General features: G+C 23.4%; 5 protein-coding genes across 6 annotated transcripts; 1 reads left to right on the top strand and 4 right to left on the bottom strand.

Moving 5' to 3' along the window:
• The first annotated feature begins 110 nt into the window (after positions 1-110).
• LOC127290517 (uncharacterized) lies at positions 111-2,125 on the top strand. Its single transcript, XM_051319138.1, has 3 exons — positions 111-592; positions 943-1,164; positions 1,252-2,125. The coding sequence occupies exons 2-3, from the start codon at positions 1,027-1,029 to the stop codon at positions 1,690-1,692; spliced, it is 579 nt and encodes a 192-aa protein (XP_051175095.1). The 5' UTR covers positions 111-592; positions 943-1,026; the 3' UTR covers positions 1,693-2,125.
• A 44-nt stretch (positions 2,126-2,169) lies between these two features.
• Positions 2,170-6,189, bottom strand: LOC127290514 (neprilysin-like). Its single transcript, XM_051319134.1, has 18 exons — positions 6,090-6,189; positions 5,854-6,017; positions 5,526-5,687; positions 5,353-5,436; positions 4,893-5,200; positions 4,606-4,812; positions 4,443-4,532; positions 4,190-4,331; positions 3,980-4,097; positions 3,824-3,914; positions 3,576-3,752; positions 3,393-3,496; positions 3,239-3,300; positions 3,117-3,168; positions 2,976-3,043; positions 2,751-2,890; positions 2,478-2,639; positions 2,170-2,348 (listed from the first exon to the last, which is right to left on the bottom strand). The coding sequence occupies exons 1-18, from the start codon at positions 6,119-6,121 to the stop codon at positions 2,175-2,177; spliced, it is 2,337 nt and encodes a 778-aa protein (XP_051175091.1). The 5' UTR covers positions 6,122-6,189; the 3' UTR covers positions 2,170-2,174.
• A 385-nt stretch (positions 6,190-6,574) lies between these two features.
• Positions 6,575-15,131, bottom strand: LOC127290519 (uncharacterized). Its single transcript, XM_051319140.1, has 36 exons — positions 15,052-15,131; positions 14,789-14,955; positions 14,514-14,675; positions 14,352-14,435; positions 14,035-14,270; positions 13,763-13,969; positions 13,575-13,676; positions 13,320-13,467; positions 13,045-13,162; positions 12,871-12,961; positions 12,620-12,796; positions 12,420-12,520; positions 12,298-12,350; positions 12,052-12,103; positions 11,912-11,979; positions 11,688-11,821; positions 11,422-11,583; positions 11,150-11,328; positions 10,402-10,565; positions 10,071-10,232; positions 9,898-9,981; positions 9,564-9,737; positions 9,443-9,474; positions 9,157-9,363; positions 8,994-9,083; positions 8,737-8,878; positions 8,527-8,644; positions 8,369-8,459; positions 8,121-8,297; positions 7,938-8,041; positions 7,791-7,852; positions 7,665-7,716; positions 7,516-7,583; positions 7,291-7,430; positions 7,019-7,180; positions 6,575-6,895 (listed from the first exon to the last, which is right to left on the bottom strand). Exons 1-36 carry the CDS (start codon positions 15,069-15,071, stop codon positions 6,722-6,724), a joined length of 4,464 nt encoding a protein of 1,487 aa, XP_051175097.1. The 5' UTR covers positions 15,072-15,131; the 3' UTR covers positions 6,575-6,721.
• Positions 9,251-10,782, bottom strand: LOC127290516 (endothelin-converting enzyme 2-like). The gene is made up of 6 exons (XM_051319137.1): positions 10,646-10,782; positions 10,402-10,565; positions 10,071-10,232; positions 9,898-9,981; positions 9,443-9,737; positions 9,251-9,363 (listed from the first exon to the last, which is right to left on the bottom strand). The coding sequence occupies exons 1-5, from the start codon at positions 10,663-10,665 to the stop codon at positions 9,451-9,453; spliced, it is 717 nt and encodes a 238-aa protein (XP_051175094.1). The 5' UTR covers positions 10,666-10,782; the 3' UTR covers positions 9,251-9,363; positions 9,443-9,450.
• Positions 15,132-15,601: 470 nt separating the features above from the next.
• On the bottom strand, positions 15,602-21,364 carry LOC127290515 (membrane metallo-endopeptidase-like 1). 2 transcript variants are annotated; one of them, XM_051319136.1, is made up of 18 exons: positions 21,208-21,364; positions 19,671-19,804; positions 19,285-19,446; positions 19,060-19,143; positions 18,741-18,979; positions 18,448-18,663; positions 18,243-18,338; positions 17,983-18,124; positions 17,748-17,862; positions 17,575-17,665; positions 17,269-17,445; positions 17,055-17,155; positions 16,820-16,878; positions 16,659-16,710; positions 16,501-16,568; positions 16,282-16,421; positions 16,019-16,180; positions 15,602-15,924 (listed from the first exon to the last, which is right to left on the bottom strand). In XM_051319136.1, exons 1-18 carry the CDS (start codon positions 21,222-21,224, stop codon positions 15,748-15,750), a joined length of 2,232 nt encoding a protein of 743 aa, XP_051175093.1. In that variant the 5' UTR covers positions 21,225-21,364; the 3' UTR covers positions 15,602-15,747. The 2 variants fall into 2 exon arrangements, with proteins under 2 accessions (XP_051175093.1, XP_051175092.1); XM_051319135.1 differs by lacking the exon at positions 21,208-21,364 and adding an exon at positions 19,877-19,963.
• Positions 21,365-21,388: the final 24 nt, after the last annotated feature.

The raw sequence follows: 21,388 nt of genomic DNA, 5'->3' as shown, positions 1-21,388 counted from the left end.
ACAGCTATATACCGTGTATTACGTTTCCTTTACCAAAGATACATATTTTACACCATTGCACGTAATTCCATGCAATTGACGTATTTCTCTATGTTTTTCGCGCCTGTTTATGATAAAACATTTTAAAAATTTGATATTTTCTGAAACTATATAAATATTTGGTAAGTTTATCTTTTTTTTTTGTCATTTGTTCCAGTAGTTTCAAAAACAATAAAAATATTTCCTTTTAAACAAAGTAAAGTTTAAACATTATATTACTTTGTGATAAAACGCGATGTGTTTATTAAAAAAAGTGACAAAAAGTGAGGTTATGTTCTTTAATGACAGTTGACAACAAAACAACAAGAAGGGAAGGTTGAAGAACAAATGCAACAAGTTTGATGTTGTCTATTATCGTGATTTTTGTATAGTTTGAATATTTTTTAATTTTTAATAACTTAATAACCTTTATCAGTGTTTTTAATACAACTCTGCACATATTTTATATGTGCTGGAAAACTATATCGAAATCTTATCACTAATTAATAGAGCTGCGTTTGTTGACTTCTATGCATTTTTAATATTCCTCGGAAGATTAATTTTCCCCATTATTGTAAGTATTTAATTGTTTCTAAATATTTTAATTTATATTTGTAAAATGTATAAAACACACTGTTAAAAAGTTGACCGAATTTTTATGTACTTATAACTGACAATAACAGTAAAAGACAGCCATCTTTTGATCTAAGATTTGTTTACAAATTCACTGATGAAATGAAATTATTTTTATGACAATTACAAATTTGTTGTTTTCGATTTATAAGGCCATAAATTCTACTTTAATAGACGTAAGTAAATTTAAAATTTGTCTCAATAAACTTTTTAACAGTTCAAATAAATTTTAATAATTTATTATTATTACAAATGATATCTAAATTTGCAAAAAAAAAACTTCGTTTTTAGAGAAAACCTTAGCAGCAGGGAAAAACTTAAAATTACTTTAGGCAGTTATTAATCTGTGTTTATTTTTTAACACAAATAATAAATATGCAAAACGAACAAAAAAAGACTTTAACACAAAGTCAAAAGTGGAAGTTGGGATATGCAGAATTGTCAGAAATTAATAAATTAATGTCGGAGTTACCAACGCCACAATTTCTTAAATGCATGGAGTTCTTTGGTGAGGTTAGTATTTTATTGTGTTCACTAAAATAAATGATAATTATTTACAATTTGAGAAATTTGTAATAAACATTCTTTATTTTTATTCAGGTTAAAGAACGTCTTCGGTTAAAAAAATCTATAAAATTGATGCCTCTATGTGAAGATTCAACTAGTAATGAAAAAAAGACAATTTGTGATGTGCCAAAATCAAAAACCAAAGTGTCAAAACCAACGTCTTTGAAAAATTCATATTCGGAAGAAATGGCTTCACTCTCAATTGGTCAGGCATCACTTCCTGATGATATTGTGTCTCTTAAAATAGAGACCTCAGATTCTGAAGATATTGTATCACTTCCACAAGGTTTGGCATCACTTCCAAAAGATCAGGCGTCACTCTACAGAAATGATTTAAACTCCAAGACACTTCGTTCCAGACAACAAAACAATAGAATTATTAATATAGCAGAAACTAGTCGAGGATTTCGCATTAAAAATAATACAAACGAAAATAATAATAATAATAATGCAATTGTTGCATCAATGCCGTGAAGAAAAAAAAATTAACTTTTAAATTTCAACTATACATATAGTTGAGAAAATAGTCAAATGACATATTTTTTTTATTAGTTCAAATACTTTTTATTTAGGGAAATAAGACAATTTTTATGTACTTAAAAATTTCTAGTTAATATTTAAAACATTTTTAATAATAAAAATACAATTTTTTAAATCTTAATAAGTTGATATTTAAATGCCAAAAATAGTTAACTTTACTAGTTTTGTAAAAAAATTCGAAATTGCAAATAACTATGTCTTCGTTTATTGAGACATTTAGAACATTAATTATTTAATGTAAGTGCATTATTTGCTATTATTATTCTCAATATTATTATACATTATATAACTTATATAATATATATAAAAAAATTTCAGTGTTTCTATTTTTGTTACACAAAAATTTAATAAACAATGTGCACATAAATATTTTTGTTTAAATTGTCAATGAATTACATTATGGTAAACTTTTTTCTTTACCAAATTGTACACTTTTTTTCGGGATTCATGGGACTGTTAATAGGACATTTAAATGCTTTAGCGAAACCCTCGGAATTTTGAATTGACGAAATAACCCGATAACGTCCTTCACTATGTGAATCATGTTGTCTCAATTTTTCATATTCTGGTGTTGTATTTCTACACCAGAGCTGAAAAAAAGTTTCAAAATTTTTATGTTTCTCCAAACCATACACACAATTTATAACAATTTTTTTTTTTTGGTAATTAATTTAACTGTTAATTTTGGTTTCATTGGTAATTTAAATTAAATTAATTACCTTTGCAAATGATAAGAAAAATGACTGATCGCCAGTTAATTCGACAAATCCTGGTAAACGAGGATAACTTTGTTTCTTCTCCTTTTCTTTAAACGCTCCAAACATCATTTGAACTCCTAATGAATCTGCTATATTTTCACCTAAAGTAATCATACTTTTATCCTAGGAATAAAATTTTAAAATATAAATTATTATTTATAAACCAATGATAAAGAAAATTAACAATTTTTTCAAAAATTAAAATTGTTAATTTTTTACTTGTTTTTAAAATACCATGAGAACTGAAGAATTTGTCGATGTATCATTGTAAAATTTCGCATATTGTTCAGAGTAACATTTCATTTTATCCTTTAATATTTTCTCTGTCTTTTTTGGCCAATTAGCATAACTCCCATGTGGACCAAAATAAATACCTAAATTAATAAAAATTACTTTTTGGTAAACATAATAATTATTGACGTAATTTTTATTAGAGATTGTATTTTTCTTTAAATTTACCACTATCATCGAAACCGTGAGACACTTCGTGTCCTATAATTGAGCCAAGGAATCCATAATTAACAGTTCTGAAAAATTAATTAATATATTAAATTTCAAGTAAATTTAAATTTTATTAATAAATTTTGATTATTAACATACTCGGGTCTGTTGGGTGAATAGAAAGGTGGAAGAAAATCAGCTGCTGGAATAACTGAAATAAAAATTAATTAATTATTAAAAATTAATTTCCCAAATTTTATAATAAACAAAATTTTATTTACCCAACGCATTCATAACAGGATGATAATATGCATTTACTACTATGGGATGAACGAACCAGTAACTGAAATAAAAAAATATAATTTTTGAAATTAATATAAAATTAAATAAGAAATAATTTACATAATTATTTATAATATTAGAAATCAATTTTACCCTTCCTTTCTAAACAAGAACCTTTCATTTGTTCGTAGATTTCTATTAAATGAAAATTTCATGTAATTTATTTTATTTTCCAAAAATTGTTGTCCAACCGTTATCTAAAAAAAGAAGTAGTATCAAATAATTATATTTTATAAAAATTAGAAATTAATTATTAGTTAATTTTTATTATCTTACACCGCGATAATGATTCTGTAAAGCTGTATCATTATTATACCATTCGGGATAACCAATTATTGTTTTCATTTCTTTCATTTTTTCTATAGCCATTTTTCTCGACTTTTCATCCAACCAATCGGACCTCATAATATGTTTTATCATTTCTTTATGAATATTTTCAAATATTTTTCTTGCCTATAAATAAATAAAAATGAAAATTAACATTCATTTTACAATTTAATTATAAAATTAATTTTTTAACTTACATCCTCCTTCATTTTATTTTTAAAAAAGTTTTTCACAAACTGATAAGAGATTCCATGCTTTAAATCCACATTGTCTATGCATCTTTCCCATCTGATATGGAAGCAAACAATTAAATTATAATATATAAATATATTTTTTGTACAATTTAAAATTACCTTGGTTTCATTTCTTTGAATCCAAGATGCTTTTTATTTAATTCGTAAATTATTGATTCCATTTTTGTATTTGTAAATTCTATCAATCGACTTATGGAATTCCAGTGTACGTAATTCACTGAAGGAACAATTTTTAATTAATTAACTGATTAACTAATTAATTTATTTTAATTAATTAATCACTTTTTAACAATATTCAAAAGAGCTTACCAATATTGCGCACGTCGGTTGTATCTAAAATTTTTACAAGTTTTTCCAAATATTTATTTCTTGGCATATAAATCTCCTCCGTTCCATTTAATTCCATATTTGCTTCAGAAAATATATTGTAAATTGTATCTTTCCAATTTATCTGTAAAATAATTATATTCCCATGATAAAATATTTATTAATAAAAATTATATTATAATTTTAATTTAAAATTTTAATTAAAATTATTTTTATTTTTATTATGAATTTAAACCTTTGATGTGTCCGATTGATGGTCTAATGAGTTATAAAATTTCTGTATTTTTTCTATTGTACCGTCTTCACTACCACCTTCATAATTGTCCTAAAATTTTTAAAGATTTAAAATTTTATGAAAAATTTAATTTGAAAAATATATATATATTAATATTTCTTACATCGTATAATTTTTTTTCCAAATCAATTATGCCTTCGACATCGGTGTTTATCTGTTTTTCATCAATAATTACTCCTCTTTCTTGAGCAATTATTTTGGCAATTTGTGCAATTAATTTAGCATAACTTCCATCATTATACATTTTATTTCTGTCAAATTTTGCTCCATGTGGCATTTTCACAATAGGAGTTAATTTTGGTCGCCTTATCTACATATATATTTTAGTTATTTGAAATTAATTTAATAATAATGATTACTTTTTTTCAATTTTTGCTATCAAATACTGACCATAATAACTAAATTGTCTTCTTCTTCTTCTTCCTCTTCTTCTTCGGATTCTGATTTCTCTGATTCTTCTGAACTTTCATCAGAATCGTCTAAACTTTTCAAATTATTATGATTTGAACCAAATGAGGATTCTCCATTAGCAAGGGAAAAAAATGCCGGGCTAAATATTAATCGAGTATAAAATTTGTCAATTTGTTGCCATGTAAATTCTTCTGGATCCCATTCTTGCGGATCCATTGCTATTGGCCAACCTCCATTTATCGATAAAATTGTCTCAATTGGTTTAATGCCAGCCTCCTCCAAAGCATCTAAAATATTAAAGAATTTATTTTTTTTTTAAATAAAAATGAAACACATAACAATTATAAAAAAAATAAAATAGAGTAATATAATTTTTTTTATAAATTAATACGTAAATAATTTATTTTATTTTTTATTTATTTTCTGCTTAATATCTTACCAACGTCCATACATGATGAATAAAATTTTTTTACTTGTTTTACAGGTAAAATATCGTCTTCGTTCACGGGGTCTTCCAAATATTCTGTGAGTACAATATATATTAAAATTATATTTTTTATTATTTGATTAATAATGATGATTATAATAAAAACTATTATTATCGTTAATTACCTCGAATTCGTAAATTTAACTCTTTTTTAACAACGTTAAAAGTACCCCAAGATATTTCAGTGGGAGGCACTGGATTGCTTACACTCCATCCACCACATGCAAATTCATAAAAATCCTCACAAGGATTCACTGATTTATTCATACTTTCCCAAAATTCTGAAGCTTTTTTTAAAAACAAAAAAAAAATTCGTTTATTTTTTATTAAAATAACGAAATTTAACTTGAAATTTATTTAAAAAAAAAATGTAAATTTTTTAATTATTACAATCAATCAATAATTAGGTAAATAATAATTAATTAATTAATTTCGCGTAAAAATTAAACTTACCAAGTTTAAAACACTCTTGTGTGCGACAAACCGAATAATTGTTTGGTAAATTTCCATTTTCATCTCGATCTGATTCTTCTTTTGCTATCATTTTTTTGTGAAATTGTACATTGTCATCCATAAAATTGAAAAAACTAGCAGTGACAATATTAGTTGAACATATTCTATAAAAAAAAGAACAATTTGTTTATTTTACAATTAATTACACTAATTGATTTAATTTGAATAAGACTCACATTATTCCCAAAAAGAATATTTTGTTTAACATTTTTGTCTGTTAATTATTCATTAATAAGAAAAATTTCTTCTAATTTTGTCAGTTTATTATTTATACTCGATAAATGAAGAAAAAGTTATTATTTTTATATAAAACCTATTTATATATTTTTATAAGCGGAAAAATCATATGTAGGAAAATTTCCTGTAACTCGTTTCTGATATGATAAAATGTTCTTCCTATAATGATTAATAATTGTATTGCATTTTTTATTCAAATTTTTAAATAATTGACTAGATAAAAATAATAAATACAATTTAAAAAAGCACAAGAAAATTATCTGAACATTTCTAGATTGAAAAAAATTGATTCCTGTCTGATAATAATAAAATAAATATTAATTATAATTATACTGAATAATTATTAGTATTAGTATTTATTTTCTTTTGTACACTATGTACATAGTTTTTACATCTTGAAATCCCTTAAATTAATATTATACTAAATAATTATTAAAATACGATTTATTTTTAAATTCGTTATTATGCTAATGCTATTATCGAAAAGCAAATAATTCTAATGAGAAAAATTTCGGTTTTGAATTTGATTTTTTAAATTTTCAATAAGTTTCATTATGGTAAACTTTTTTCTTTACCAAATTGTACATTTTTCTTTGGGATTCATGGGACTGTTAATAGGACATTTAAATGCTTTAGCAAAACCTTCGGAATTTTGAATTGACGAAATAACCCGATAACGTCCTTCACTATGTGAATTAGGTCGATTTATTTTTTCATATTCTGGTGTTGTATTTTTACACCAGAGCTGAAAACAATTTAAAAATTTTTATCTTTCTCCAAACAATACAATTAGTTTATAACATTTTATTTGGTAATTAATTTAATTGTTAATTTTAGTTTCATTGGTAATTTAAATTAAATTAATTACCTTTGCAAATGATAAGAAAAATGACTGATCGTCAGTAAATTCCACAAATCCTGGTAAATGAGGGTAACTTTGATTCTTCTCGTTTTCTTTAAACGCTCCAAAAATCATTTGAAGTCCTGATGAATCTGCTATATTTTCACCTAAAGTAATCATACTTTTATCCTAGAAAATTTTTTTTAAATATTAATTATTATTTATAAACCAATGATAAAGAAAATTAACAATTTTTTCAAAAATTAAAATTGTTAATTTTTTGCTAGTTTTTAAAATACCATGAGAACTGAAGAATTTGTCGATGTTTCATTGTAAAATTTCACATATTGGTCAGAGTAACATTTCATTTTATCATTAAATTTTTTTTCTGTCTCTTTTGACCATTTAGCATGACTCCCGTTTGAACCAATATAAATACCTAAATTAATAAAAATTTCTTTTTGGTAAATATAATAATTATTGACGTGATTTTTATTAGATTTTGTATTTTTCTTTAAATTTACCAATATTATCGAAACCGTGAGACACTTCGTGTCCTATAACTGAGCCAAGGAATCCATAATTAAAAAGTCTGAAAAAATTAATTAACATCTAAAAATTCAGATAAATTTAAATTTTATTAAATAGATAAATAAAAATTTTTTTATCATACTCGGGTCTGTTGGGTGAATAGAAAGGGGGAAGAAATAAAGCTGGTGGAATAACTGAAATAAATAAAAATTAATTAATTATTAAAAATTAATTTACCAAATTTAAAATTAAAAAAATTTCTTTTTACCCAAAGCAATCATAATATGATGATAAAATGCATCTACTTCCATGGGAGGAACAAACCAGTAACTAAAATAAAAAAAAATTTTAAATTAGTATAAAATTAAATAAGAAATAATTTACATAATATATTTATATTAGAAATCAATTTTACCCTCCCTTTTTATACAAGGAACTTTCATTTCTTCGTAGATTTCTATTAAATGAAAATTTCATGTAATTTAATTTATTTTCCAAAAATTTTTGTCCAACTGTTATCTAAAAAAAGAAGTAGTATCAAATAATTATAATTTCTAATAATTTGAAATTAATTATTAGTTAATTTTTATTATCTTACACCGCGATAATGATTCTGTAAAGCTGTATCATTATTATACCATTCGGGATAACCAATCATTGTTTTCATTTCTTTCATTTTTTCTAGAACCATTTTTCTTGATTTTTCATCCAACAAATCGGACTTCATAATATGTTTTATAATTTCTTTTTGAATACTTTCAAATATTTTTCTTGCCTATAAATAAATAAAAATGGAAATTAACACTCGTTTTACAATTTAATTATAAAATTAATTTTTTAACTTACATCCTCCTTCATTTTATTTTTAAAAAAGTTTTTCACAAACTGATAAGAGATTCCATGCTTTAAATCCACATTGTCTATGCATCTTTCCCATCTGATAGGGAAACAAAAAATTAAATTATAATAATTATAAATATATTTTTTGTACAATTTAAAATTACCTTGGTTTCATTTCTTTGAATCCAAGATGCTTTTTATTTAATTCGTAAATTATTGTTTCCATTTTTGTATTCGTAAATTCTATCAATCGACTTATGGAATTCCAGTGTACGTAATTCACTGAAGGAAAATTTTTTAATTAATTAATTGATTAACTAATTAATTTACTTCAATTGCTTAACCACTTATTTACAATATTCAAAATTGTTTACCAATTTGACGCACGTCGGTTGTATCTAAAATTTTTACAAGTTTTTTCAAATATTCAGTTTTTGGCATATAAATCTCCTCCGTTCCATTTAACACCATATTTGCTTCAGAAAATATATCGTAAATTATATCTTTCCAATTTATCTGGAAAATAATTATATTTACATGATAAAATGTTTATGAATAAAAATTATATTATAATTTTAATTAAAAAATATTTTAATTAAAAATTATTTATATTTTTATTATTATTTTAAACCTTTGATGTGTCCGATTGATGGTCTAATGAATCATAAAATTTCTGTATTTTTTCTATTGAACCGTTTTCACATTTATCTTCATAATTGTCCTAAAATTTTAAGAGATTTAAATTTTATGAAAAATTTAATTTAAAAAAAAATATATATATTAATATTTCTTACATCGTATAATTTTTTCTCTAAATCAATTATGCCTTCGACATCGGCCTTTATTTGTTTTTCATCAATAATTACTCCTCTTTCATGTGCAATTATTTTAGCAACTTGTGCAATTAAATTAGCATAACTTCCATCATCATACATTTCATTTCTGTCGAATTTTGCTTCATGTGGAATTTTCACAATTGGAGTTAATTTTGGTCGCATCATCTATGTTTAGTACAATTATTTTAAATTTTAAATTTAATAATTATGACCTTTTTTTTAATTTTTGCGCTCATATACTGACCATAATAACTAAATTGTCTTCTTCTTCTTCTTCTGATTCTTTTTTTCTGATTTTTCTGAACTACTATCAGAATCGTCTAAACTTTTCAAATTATTATGATATGACCCAAATAAGGACTCACCATTATCGAGGGAAAAAAATGCGGGGGTAAATATTAATCGAGTATAAAATTTGTCAATTTGTTGCCATGTATATTTTTTTGGGTCCCATTCTTGCGGACCCATTGCTATTGGCCAACCTCCATTTGTCGATAAAATTTTCTCGATTGGTTTAATGCCAGCCTCCTCCAAAGCATCTAAAATATTAAAGAATTTATTTTAAAAAAAATAAAAATGAAACACATAACAATTATAGAAAAATAAAATAGAGTATCAAAATATATTTTTTTTTATAAATTAATACGTAAATAATTTATTTTATTTTATTATTTATTTATTTTCTGCTTAATATCTTACCAACGTCCATACATGATGAATAAAATTTTTTTACTTGTTTTACAGGTAAAATATCGTCTTCGTTCACGGGGTCTTCCAAATATTCTGTGAGTACAATATATATTAAAATTATATTTTTTATTATTTGATTAATAATGATGATAATAATAAAAATTATTATTATCGTTAAATACCTCGAATTCGAAAATACAACTCTTTTTTAACAACGTTAAAAGTAGTCCATGATAATTCAGTGGGAGGCACTGGATTGCTTACACTCCATCCACCACATGCAAATTCATAAAAATCCTCACAAGGATCCACTGATTTATTCATACTTTCCCAAAATTCTGAAGCTTTTTTTAAAAACAAAAAAAAATTCGTTTATTTTTTATTAAAATAACGAAATTTAACTTGAAATTTATTTTAAAAAAAAATTGTTAACTTTTAAATTAATACAATGAATCAATAATTAGATAAATAATATTTTATTAATTTCGCGTATGCACCAAAAATTAAACTTACCAAGTTTAGAACACTCCTGTGTGCGACAAATCGAATAATTGTTTGGTACATTTCCATTTTCATCTCGATCTGATTCTTCTTTTCCCATCATTTTTTTGTGAAATTGTACATTGTCATCCGTAAAATTGAAAACACTAGCAGTCACAATATTAGTTGAACATATTCTATAAAAAAAAGAACAATTTGTTTATTTTACATTTAATTACACTAATTGATTTAATTTTTTAATTTGAATAAGACTGACATTATTCCCAAAAAAAGCATTTTGTTTAATATTTCAAAATTTCAAAACTGAATTAAAATTTTTGCAAATGTTTTTTCTGTAGTTTTTAAATAAATAATAATTTTGAAATTTAATATTTATAAGAGGTGATGAGTGAAAAAATTAAATTAATTATTTATTATTTTTATTTTTCATTTTAAATAAAATTCACTGTTTTATTGCAGATTTCTTTTAAAACGTAGCTTTACAATTTAGAAAAAAAATTACATAAGCTACAAAATCCTTAATAGATTAAATAGCATATAGCAGGGGCGTAGCCAGAAATAAATTTCGTGAGGGATTTTGTGTAGGCTCCAGGCTTTAAAAATTTTAAATTGATATTGAAAAACATATAACTATGATCAATGATTTAAATAAATTACATAAATTGAGTAAAATAATGATTTTATTTTAATTTAATTAATAATCTTATTAATTTTACAATATATATATTAATTTTATTATTCAACTTATAAAAATTATTATTTTTTCCAAAGTTTGCATTTCTCTTTTGGATTCATTGCACTATTTTTTGGACAATTGAAAGCTTTGGAAAATCCTTCAGAATTTTGAACAGTTGATATAACTCTATAACGCGACGAACTATGCACATCATCTTTTTTAACTAATTCTTCATATTCCGGTGTTACACTTGTGCACCAAATCTGTAGCATATATAATATTATTAAAAAAAGCACATTTTTTTATTATATCAAATTACATATAAATGGAAAACATTTTTTTCATTAGATAATTACTTTGGCAAAGCTTAAAAAGAAAATTTGCTCATTGTTTAATTCTTCGAATCCTGGTAATCGAGGTTCATTTTTTTCTTTTTCCATTTCTTCAAAAGCTTCAAAAACTACATCCACTCCTATAGAATCAGCCATATCTTCACCCAATGTTTTAGCTCGTTTACCCTTTAATAAAATAAAATTTTTAATTAAACAAAAAAAAACCCATTTAAAAGAAAAAAATGTTTAATAATTAAAAAATCGACAAATTTAAATATTCATTTACTAACCATAAAAGCATTGTTTTCTGGAATTTTGTAAAATTTTCCATACTGTGAAAAGAAACACATCGAATTGTTTTCCAATTTCTTCGCATCTTCACCAGACCAATCCATAATATTTCCATCCTTATCGAAAATTATTCCTTGAATTAAATTATATATGAAATGTAAAAAATAAATATTGAATGTATTATATTATTTTAATACAATTGACAATATTTTATTTTTTATACCAGTATCGTCAAAGCCATGAGCAATTTCGTGACCCATTATCGTTCCGAGACTGCCAAAGTTAATTGTTCTGCAAATATTAATTGAAAATTTATTTTCATATATTCATATTTGTTCTTTGAAATTTATATTATGCACTTACTCGGGTTGAGTTGGAGAATAAAATGGATATTGAAACAAGCCAGCTGGAAAAACTGCGAATGAATGAACAATTTAATTATTCCATAATATATTCAATGGATTGATAATTATTATTGTCACGACGTTTTTTTTTTAGTTGACAATTTGAAATTTTAATTTTATACAAATTAATATATTTTTTCGATTTTGAAGTTTTAATTTAAATTTTCTTTTCTTCTTTAAATATTAATTTAACTTTAAAAATTACCTAATTCATTGAACAACATGATATAAGCAGCATTAACCATAGTTGGAAACCATCTAAAACATTTTTAAAAAAAATTACATTTTATATAATTATATATTTTTTTAATTATTAATTAAACTTACTCTAAATTAAATTCAGGATTATTTAAATTTCGTAATTTTTTCTTTAATGAATATTTTTTATACAATAATATATTATCCAAATATTGATGTCCAATTGGCAACTGTAACATATAAATTTTTCAAATTCATTCATTATTTTAGTTGTGTTAGCAAATTTTTAATTGAATCTTGAAATTCAAACAATAAATTGAATTACATACCCCACGATAATAATTTAGAAATATCGTGTCATTGTCGTACCAATTAGGATAACCAAAAGATGTTCCTAAATTTTTAATTTTGTCAAGTTCGATATTCTTCATATCTTCACTAAGCCAGTCAGATTTTACAATTTGTTTTATCATTGCTTTCTGAATAGACCGAAATATTTTCATACCCTAAAAAGAAAATATTCAGTTTTCTTAAACTTTTTCAAAAATTTCTTTTTTTTTTGATAATTTTGAATTCTTACATCGTCTTTCATGTTTTTCTTAAAATATTTTTTGACGTAATGATAAGCCACTGCGTGTTCCATTTGTATATTATAGCCACAAGTTTCCCATCTAAATATTTTTATTAATATTGGATAATTTAAATTTATTATTTTATTCCTTGATATGATGCAAAAATTGAAGGAAGTACTTGCCTTGGCTTTTGAGTTTTTACACCAGTTAAATGTTTTTTAAATTCATAGAATAATTCTCGCATTTTTGATGTCGTTTGTGGTAACATTTGACTTAAAAAATTCCAATGAATATAATTAACTGTTAAAAAAAATTTATAATTAAACTTTAGTAGATTCTTCAGAAAAAATTTCACATTTTTATAGTAATATTTATAATTAATATTTAATTAATTTAATTTACGACATATTTCTCACTAATTGAAATAATTATTATTGAAAAAAACAAAAGATTTTACCAATAGTTTTAGGCTTTGTTTCGACAAGAATCAGACAAAGATTATCTAAATATTCTTTAACTTTTGATGTCATAGAAAATTTCTCCTCCCCACTGAGTTCAATATTCGCTTCTAAAAATAAATTCTTAAAAGACTTGGTCCAGTTTATCTGGAAAAATTTTAAAGAATAATTTAATAATTATTATTTCAATTATATTACCATTTTTTGTAAAAATAGAAAATTTAGTTTTGAAAATAAATGGAAAAAAAATTTACCTGTTGTTTATTTGAAAATTGAGGTTTTTTCTTCATATTGCAAATATTTGAAATCTTCTCTAAAGATGTAATCATAGTTCTTTCGAAGATACTTTCACTTTTCTGTATGTTAAGCATATACAAAAAATTATTATTCAAAAAATACAATTTTTTTTTTATCATTTAGAAGAACAAATATTTAAACTCACGGCTCCCAATTTTTTTTCAAATTTTATTAAATCTTCAATATCTTCATCTAATGTTTCTTCATTGACGTGGGCATTTCTTTCTTCTATAAAAGCAAGAACAATTTCCTTAATGAATTTTCCATAACTTCCATCGTCGTACATTTTCATTCGATCAAATTTCATTCCATTTTCCAATTCAATTACTGGCGGTAATTCTGGTAATTTCAACTATCATAGGGAAAATTAAATTATCAATAAATTATAATTATATTCTCAGTTATTAAAAATTTTACCTCAATTATTGATGAATTAACCATTTTGAGATCTTGAAAAGTTTCAACATTTCTTTTATCTTTTGTTACATCAAAAGAATAAAATGAGGATCGAGTTAGACGAGAATAAAATTCGTCAATTTGTTGCCACGTTAGAGTTTCTTCAAACCATTCACCAGGTTCCATTATTAAAGGCCATCCTCCATTTCTAGAAAGTATAGCTTCAAGTGGCTTGAGTCCAATTTTTTCTAATTCATCTAAAATAATAAAAATTATTTACAACTTCTTCGATTATTATCAGAAAATAAAAAATAATAATTTGAAAAAAATAAAATTACCCTCATTCATGCAGGATTTGTAAAATTTCTTGAATTGTTTTACGGGTAGCAAATCGTGGGAATCTAATTCTTCTTCCAAGAAATCTGAAAACAATTAAATAAATATAGAAAATCAAGGCAAGTTATATTAATTTGAAAATTAGATAAAATTTAAATTTTCACCTCGAATTTTAAATTCAATTTCTTTTGTCATTTTACGAATTGTGCTCCATTCCATTTCAGCTGGTGGAATTGGATTATTTTTCGCCCAATTTCCACAAGCATATTCATAAAAATCTTCACATGGATCCACTGATTTGTTCATACTTTCCCAGAATTCCGAAGCTGTTTATTAAAATAGTTTTCAGTAGAAATTTATTTATTTTTTAAAATTTTAAATTAAATAAATAAATAAATTTATTTTTATAAAGAAATAAAATTTTTATTAATAAACTCACCAACTCTGAAACAACCTTGTGATCGACAAACAGAATAGTTTTTTTCCGCTTTTGCATTTTTCTCTTCATATTTCTTAACATTATTTTTCAAGCTATTGTGATGAAATGGAAAACGAAAATTATCCCAATTTGTTGATCTTGCCGTGACAAAAGCTATCGTACAACCTCTATAATTATATTGAATTTAAAAAAAATGCTTTATTACATTTCAAAAAAAAAAATCTTAATAAATTAAAAGTATTTAAAAAGTATTCAATACTTACAGCAAAATAAAACGTATCATTTTATTTTATTTTTTGAATAGTTATATGAAAAGTAACGATAAAAAATAGAAACTATTTTTAACATATGCATTTTATATATGCAATTTTAACGGCGGAAAAGTGACGTTATAATTTCCTGCGGGATAGATTTGTCTTTTACAAGGTTTATATTGTTCTTCCGCAAATGATATCTTCTTATAATAATTTTTTTAAAAATATTTTTGTCCATTTTATTGAGATAAAATACAATACTCTTCGTTCAAAATAAAAAAAATTATTTTTTTTTTTTGATAAATAAGTTTTAAAATTTAATAATAAAAAAAGTAAATTTTGTTAACATCAAAAATGAAATTTTTAGAATTTTCAAATTTAATTTTTTAAATAATATTGAAATTAAAAAAAAATGTTTGGCTTTTATTGGATTTACTTTGATTCGAACCCTCATGCCTGACTATAATCTCTTTTTTCTACTGAAAATTTGGCGTCTGCCTTTAGAATCGTTTTGATTAAATTTTAGTTATTTCTTCTTCAATTATATGAAATTTTGAAATACATTTTTAAAATTCATATTTATTTCCATGATGTTTACAAGAATTATCGAATAAATAAATTTAAATCAATTTCTTTTTCTCAAAACTACTGCAAAAAAAAAAAATTATAATTCTATAGTAAATGTTTGACCCTTCACCATTTAAATTACCATAATTTACACTTTGAACTTGGATTCATTGGACTGTCAACTGGACAGTTAAAAGTTTTTGCAAAATGTTGAGAGTTTTGAAGAGGAATATTTACACGATATTTATGAGAGCTATGTCTGAAATATTTTGCCACTATCTTCTCGTAAGCTGGTACTGTATTGAAGCAATGTAACTAAAAATTAACAAAATTCAATTAGTTTTTTTTTACTCGCAAATAGAATAGTTATAAATGAAGGGAAAAAGTTTTTTTTTTAAATTAGTCTTACCCTTGCAAAAGAGAGGAAGAACATTTTCTTATTGTCCCAATGTTCAAATCCAGGCAATTGAAGTGACTTGTTTCCTTTCTCAATTTCTTCCAAGGCAGAAAAGACAAGATTTATTCCCAATGTATCCGATAGATTTTCATTTAATAACTTTTCTCCAACATTCTGTGAATTTTTAATTTTATTATATAATTATTTTTTTTTTAATTAAACAGAATTTTCTAAAATTTAGAATTTTTATAATTTTGAAGAAAATGAAATTAAACCTTTGTGTCCTCTTCCGTGTTACTGGAAGTTAATTCCAATTTCTCGTATTGATTAGCGAAACATTCAGTTTTTTCTTGAATAACTTGTCTTATATCTTCTGGCCATGTATATTTTTTACCATTTTTATTATATTCGATTCCTTAAAAAATACAATTTAATTCTTAAATTATTAAAAAGTAAAACAGATTTCTTTAAAAATTATTTATAATATTTCGTACCAGTTGTGTCAAAACCATGGGCCACTTCGTGACCAATTATGTAACCAAGTTCACCATAATTGACAGTACTGAAAAAATTAGAACAAATATTTAAGTATAATATAAAATTTTAATTAAAATTATTTTTCGTTGATTAATAATTTATTTTATTAACTTACTTTGGCTGTAATACGGAAAATATTGGAGGTTGTAAAGCAGCAGCTGGGACGTCTATAGAAATATTTATTATTTCAATATTAAAAAATAGTTTTTGTAATTTTTATTTAATTACTGTATTGAATACATTTATTTTTTAAATTCAAAAATAAAATTTACTTACTCAAAATATTTTTGTGTTGGAAAAAGAAGGCATTTACAAACATAGGATGTGCGTACCAACTGAGAAAATTAATTAATAATTTAATATTTTTCTATAATTAAATGATATTTTATATAAAATTCACGTGTGATATAAATTTAATCTCTTTTAAAAATAATAAGAAATTAAACTAGGTATTCGTTTTTAACAAATTCAATTTAAAATAAAAAAAAAAACATTTTGAAAAATACTGTACCCCTTAATTTTTGATTTATCCTTGAGGTATTGTAGATGTTTTCTGGCATTTAATCTCTTTACACCAACAATATTTTCCATGTACTGGTTTCCAATTACAAGCTAAAAATCAAATTTATTTGTTAAAAAATTTGTCAGTTAGAAAATCGTTTTTTAAATAATTTGAACATTGAATAAAATAGTTATTTTACAAATTTATGCAAAAAAGAACATACTCCTTGATACATTTCGGTTAATGCAGTTTCATTCTTCAACCAATCAGGAAAACCAACATTGATTTTCATGCTTTCCATTTTTTCCAATTCATCTTTTTTTGTCTCATCATTCAACCAATCAGCTTGCTCAATATGCCTAACCATTTCCTTTTGAATCGATGAAAATATTTTTTCGACCTGTGAGAAGAATTTTTTTTTATACATTACTCATAATTAATTATTAATTTAATAATAATTAATAACTAATTTCTCATTATTAATTTAAGTATTAATTATTAAATTGAAAAATATATTATTAGATTTTACTTTTTCCTTGTCTTCATTGCTGAAATATTTTTTAACGTATAGATAAGCAAGTACACGAGGCATTTCCAAATTTTTTATACAACTTTCCCATCTAGAAAGTAATTAATAAATATTTTTAATTTCATAACTAATATTTCGAATAAAAAATGGTCGAAAAAATTTTTTTAATTAACCTTGGTTTTTCTTTGGCTCCATCTTTATCTTTAAATAAATTTGTTCTAAAAGATTGTTGAACTAATGTTGTATATGGAAGAAGATATGATACAAAATTCCAATGCATATAATTTGCTGAAAATAAAATATATTTATTAAATTCAGTAAAATTAAAGTTTAAAATTTTATTTTTTTCAATTTTTTCCTGCATTTCTTGAAATTATTATTATTGTTTTAATAAATTTATTAATTCACCAAGTGTTCGACGATCAGTGTTTTCTAAAATGTCGGATAATATTTCAAAATGATCTGGACTGGCAATTTTGAATAATTCATCTCCATTGAGTTTTACTTTTGCTTCATTAAATAGATCGGTCATTATTTCCTTCCAATTAATCTAATAATATCAATTTTTAAATTAACATAAAATAAATATTTAAAAAAATTATAAATTAATAAAAATTCAATTTTTATTTGTCAGGGGAAAAAATAATTATTTTCAATTTTTTTTTTACCTTTGACATTGCCGGTGTCTTTAATATTTTATTGTAAATTGCCTGGAGTTCGTCAATTTTAACGTATTGAGGTTCTGAATTGAAATCGTCAGATATCTGTTGAAAAGTCAAAAATTATTTTAATTAAATATTCGTAATTAATCATTACGAATATAATTTTTTTTTTTTTTTGAAATAATTTTTTTCTATTCTAAAAATTTTTTACATTTTGAAATTTCTTTTCCACTGCAATCATATCTTCAACGTCTTTATCCAATTGCTCTATACTGATATTAGCACTTCTACTTTGGGCTAACATTTTAGCGATTTTTACAGTGTAATTTCTATATGAGCCATCGTCATACATATTAGTTATGTTTTCGTTAAAAATTTTTCCAGTATAATGAGCCATTTTTTTTAATGGTACAACTGGAGGAAGAATCTGCAACGTTCACGAGATTAGAGATTCTTATTTTGGAATAATTTCAAAAACTTGTTTTTTTTTTATTTATAACTTACCGTTATAACTTTGAAAGGATTTTCTACATCAAGAGTAAAATCACTTAAATTTCTATATTGTTTAGTAATTTTAATGCGATAAAAAGGAGATAAAAATAATAATCGAGCATAAAATTGATTAATTTCCTCCCATGTTATTTTTTTCGAGGACCATTCTTCACGTTCCATTATCAATGGCCAACCACCAATTTGTGATAAAAATGCTTTTATATGCTTTAGACCTCTCGTACCGAGTTGCCCTATATTTAAAAAAAATACATTTTTTTCAAATAAATAAATTTTTAATTTTAACAAAATCTCGATTATTTATTATACTCACAGTAATTATAACAAGATCTGTAAAATTTCTTCGCTTGCTTTACAGGCAAAATGTCTGTTGAGTTTTCATTTTCAACTAATAATCCTGTAAATAAAAGGAAAAATTTAAATTCTACATTAATTTCTCTTTACAAAACCATTGATTTTTTTCGTTTAGAATTTAATTTAAAAAAAAAATTTTGTTTTAAAATTTCGTTTTATAAATTTTTTTTTGAAGGAATTTTACCTAATAATCGATACTTGACAGTTCTTCTTAGTTTTTGAATAGTACCCCATGCTAATTCTGTATCTGGCACCGGATTAACAGCTGCAAATCCTCCGCAAGCATATTCATAGAAATTATCACAAGGATTGACAGATTGATTCATACTATGCCAAATATCGTTAGCTGTAATCAAAATAATTTAATTGATTAGCAATCAATGTTTTAAATTAAAATTTACAAAATTTTGACACTAGTTTTGAAATAAATTATTGAATAAAAAAAAAATAAAGTTAAAAAGAATTAAAATAAAAGCAAATAAATAAAATTAATAAAACAAATTTTCAGTTAAAAAATCAAATATTTGCAATTCTTTTTTTCGGTAAAATATTAAATAAATTTTTACTTACCAATTTGATAACATTCTGTTGAATGACAAACATCGGAATTCGGTACAGAATTAATTGACTTATTTTCTTCTTCTTTTAATTCCAGTGAATTATTTTCAACTTCTTCCGCACTTGCAATGACGAAAATAAAAAATCTGTAAAATTGATAAAATTTTTTAAAGTTAAAATAAAAATAAAAACATTGTGAAAATTAAAAAAAAAATTACATTATTCCGAGTCGCAGCATTTTGACGAAAAAAAAAAAAAAATTTCAAAAACAGGAGCGTCCAACTTAATCTGAACGTTATCCTGGACAAACAAAAACTGAATATTATTTTTGAGTTGAGCAAAATATATAAACAGTTTCGCGATTTTTTGAAAGCATAAAAAATGCTAATATGACATAATACTTGTAATAAAAAATAATTGGTTTTCTGGTAATAATTTCTTCCGGAGTGGAAATATATTTTTACAATAGATATATTGAATAGAATAAAAAAAAATTCAAATATAAAAATAAATTTGTCTGTAATTTTTTTATTTGAAAATTAATTAGCAATTTGTTAATTATTCTAATTTATTGTCTTCTTAATTTAATTTAATTATTTTTTTTAATGTTATTATTTTATTTCCTTTAATTTAATTATTTATTAAAATTTTCATTTTTTATTTTCATGGCAAGTAATTTTAAAATAATTTTAAACACTAAATTTGTTTTTATTATTTCTTTAAATTTTGAGTGTAATAGATAATTACTTCTGTGTCGTCGCACTTAATTGCATCATAAAAATGACACTTTATGTAAAGGAAACAAAAATTATAATTACTTTAATATGAATACAACTGAGTTTATTATAAATTAGATAATAAAATGCCAATAAAACGAATTTAATTATACTGATAATTTTATATTTCACTTTACTATTTTACTATTAAAAATTAATTTTATTTTTTATTAAGTAAATAATTTTTTTTATTGATTAATGTTTCAAATTAATGAAAAAATGTAATTTAATTAAATATTTATTTTATTAATTATTATTATACTTAAGTAAATATTTTTAATATTTTAAATTTTTACAATTGACCAATCAGCATTACTGTTATAAATAATTTTCCCGGCATCGAGTGCTAGCCAATAAACAATTAGCTTTAAAATTGTTCTTAACAAAGTACAAATTCAGCCAATCAGCGCGCAAGGGTAAGAGGGTGCAATATTTATCGCGCGGGAAAGAATTAGTTCCTTGTGAAAATTGGTGAAGGGTGGATGTTACACTTTGTTGATAATTAATTATACGTTATTTCGTTAATTTTTTAATGGAACCCACCAGAATTTGTACAATAAGGTGATTATTTATGTTAATATGAATAACAAAAGTTGTTTTTTTTATTATTATTTAGGGTTGTATGATCTTCATATAGTTAGCCTCATTCTTTACAGTGTGTTGAACTCTTTACCCTTTTATCAATGTATTGTACAAGAAAACTTGAAAATATTGAGATATAGTTTAAAAGTAAAGTGTTTATAGATTCAAAAGTATAGAAATTTTATACTAACCTTTTTCCTTTTAACATTCGGAAAGTTGAGTTATCATGTGGTTCCCGCGCGGTCTATGGTATAACATAACCTATAAATTATAGCGGCACTTTTTTCATTACGAAAATAGGTTCAATATTTTTCTGATTATGGTTTTCTTCATATGTACAGGTGGAGAAATTCACAGGATTTCTTGATAATG

The sequence above is a fragment of the Leptopilina boulardi genome, unplaced genomic scaffold, assembly GCF_019393585.1.
Source record: "Leptopilina boulardi isolate dan_hultmark-lab unplaced genomic scaffold, ZJU_Lbou_2.1 LbouV2_70, whole genome shotgun sequence".
NCBI classification, from domain to species: domain Eukaryota; kingdom Metazoa; phylum Arthropoda; class Insecta; order Hymenoptera; family Figitidae; genus Leptopilina; species Leptopilina boulardi.
This window is presented reverse-complemented; position numbering and strand designations above follow the sequence as displayed.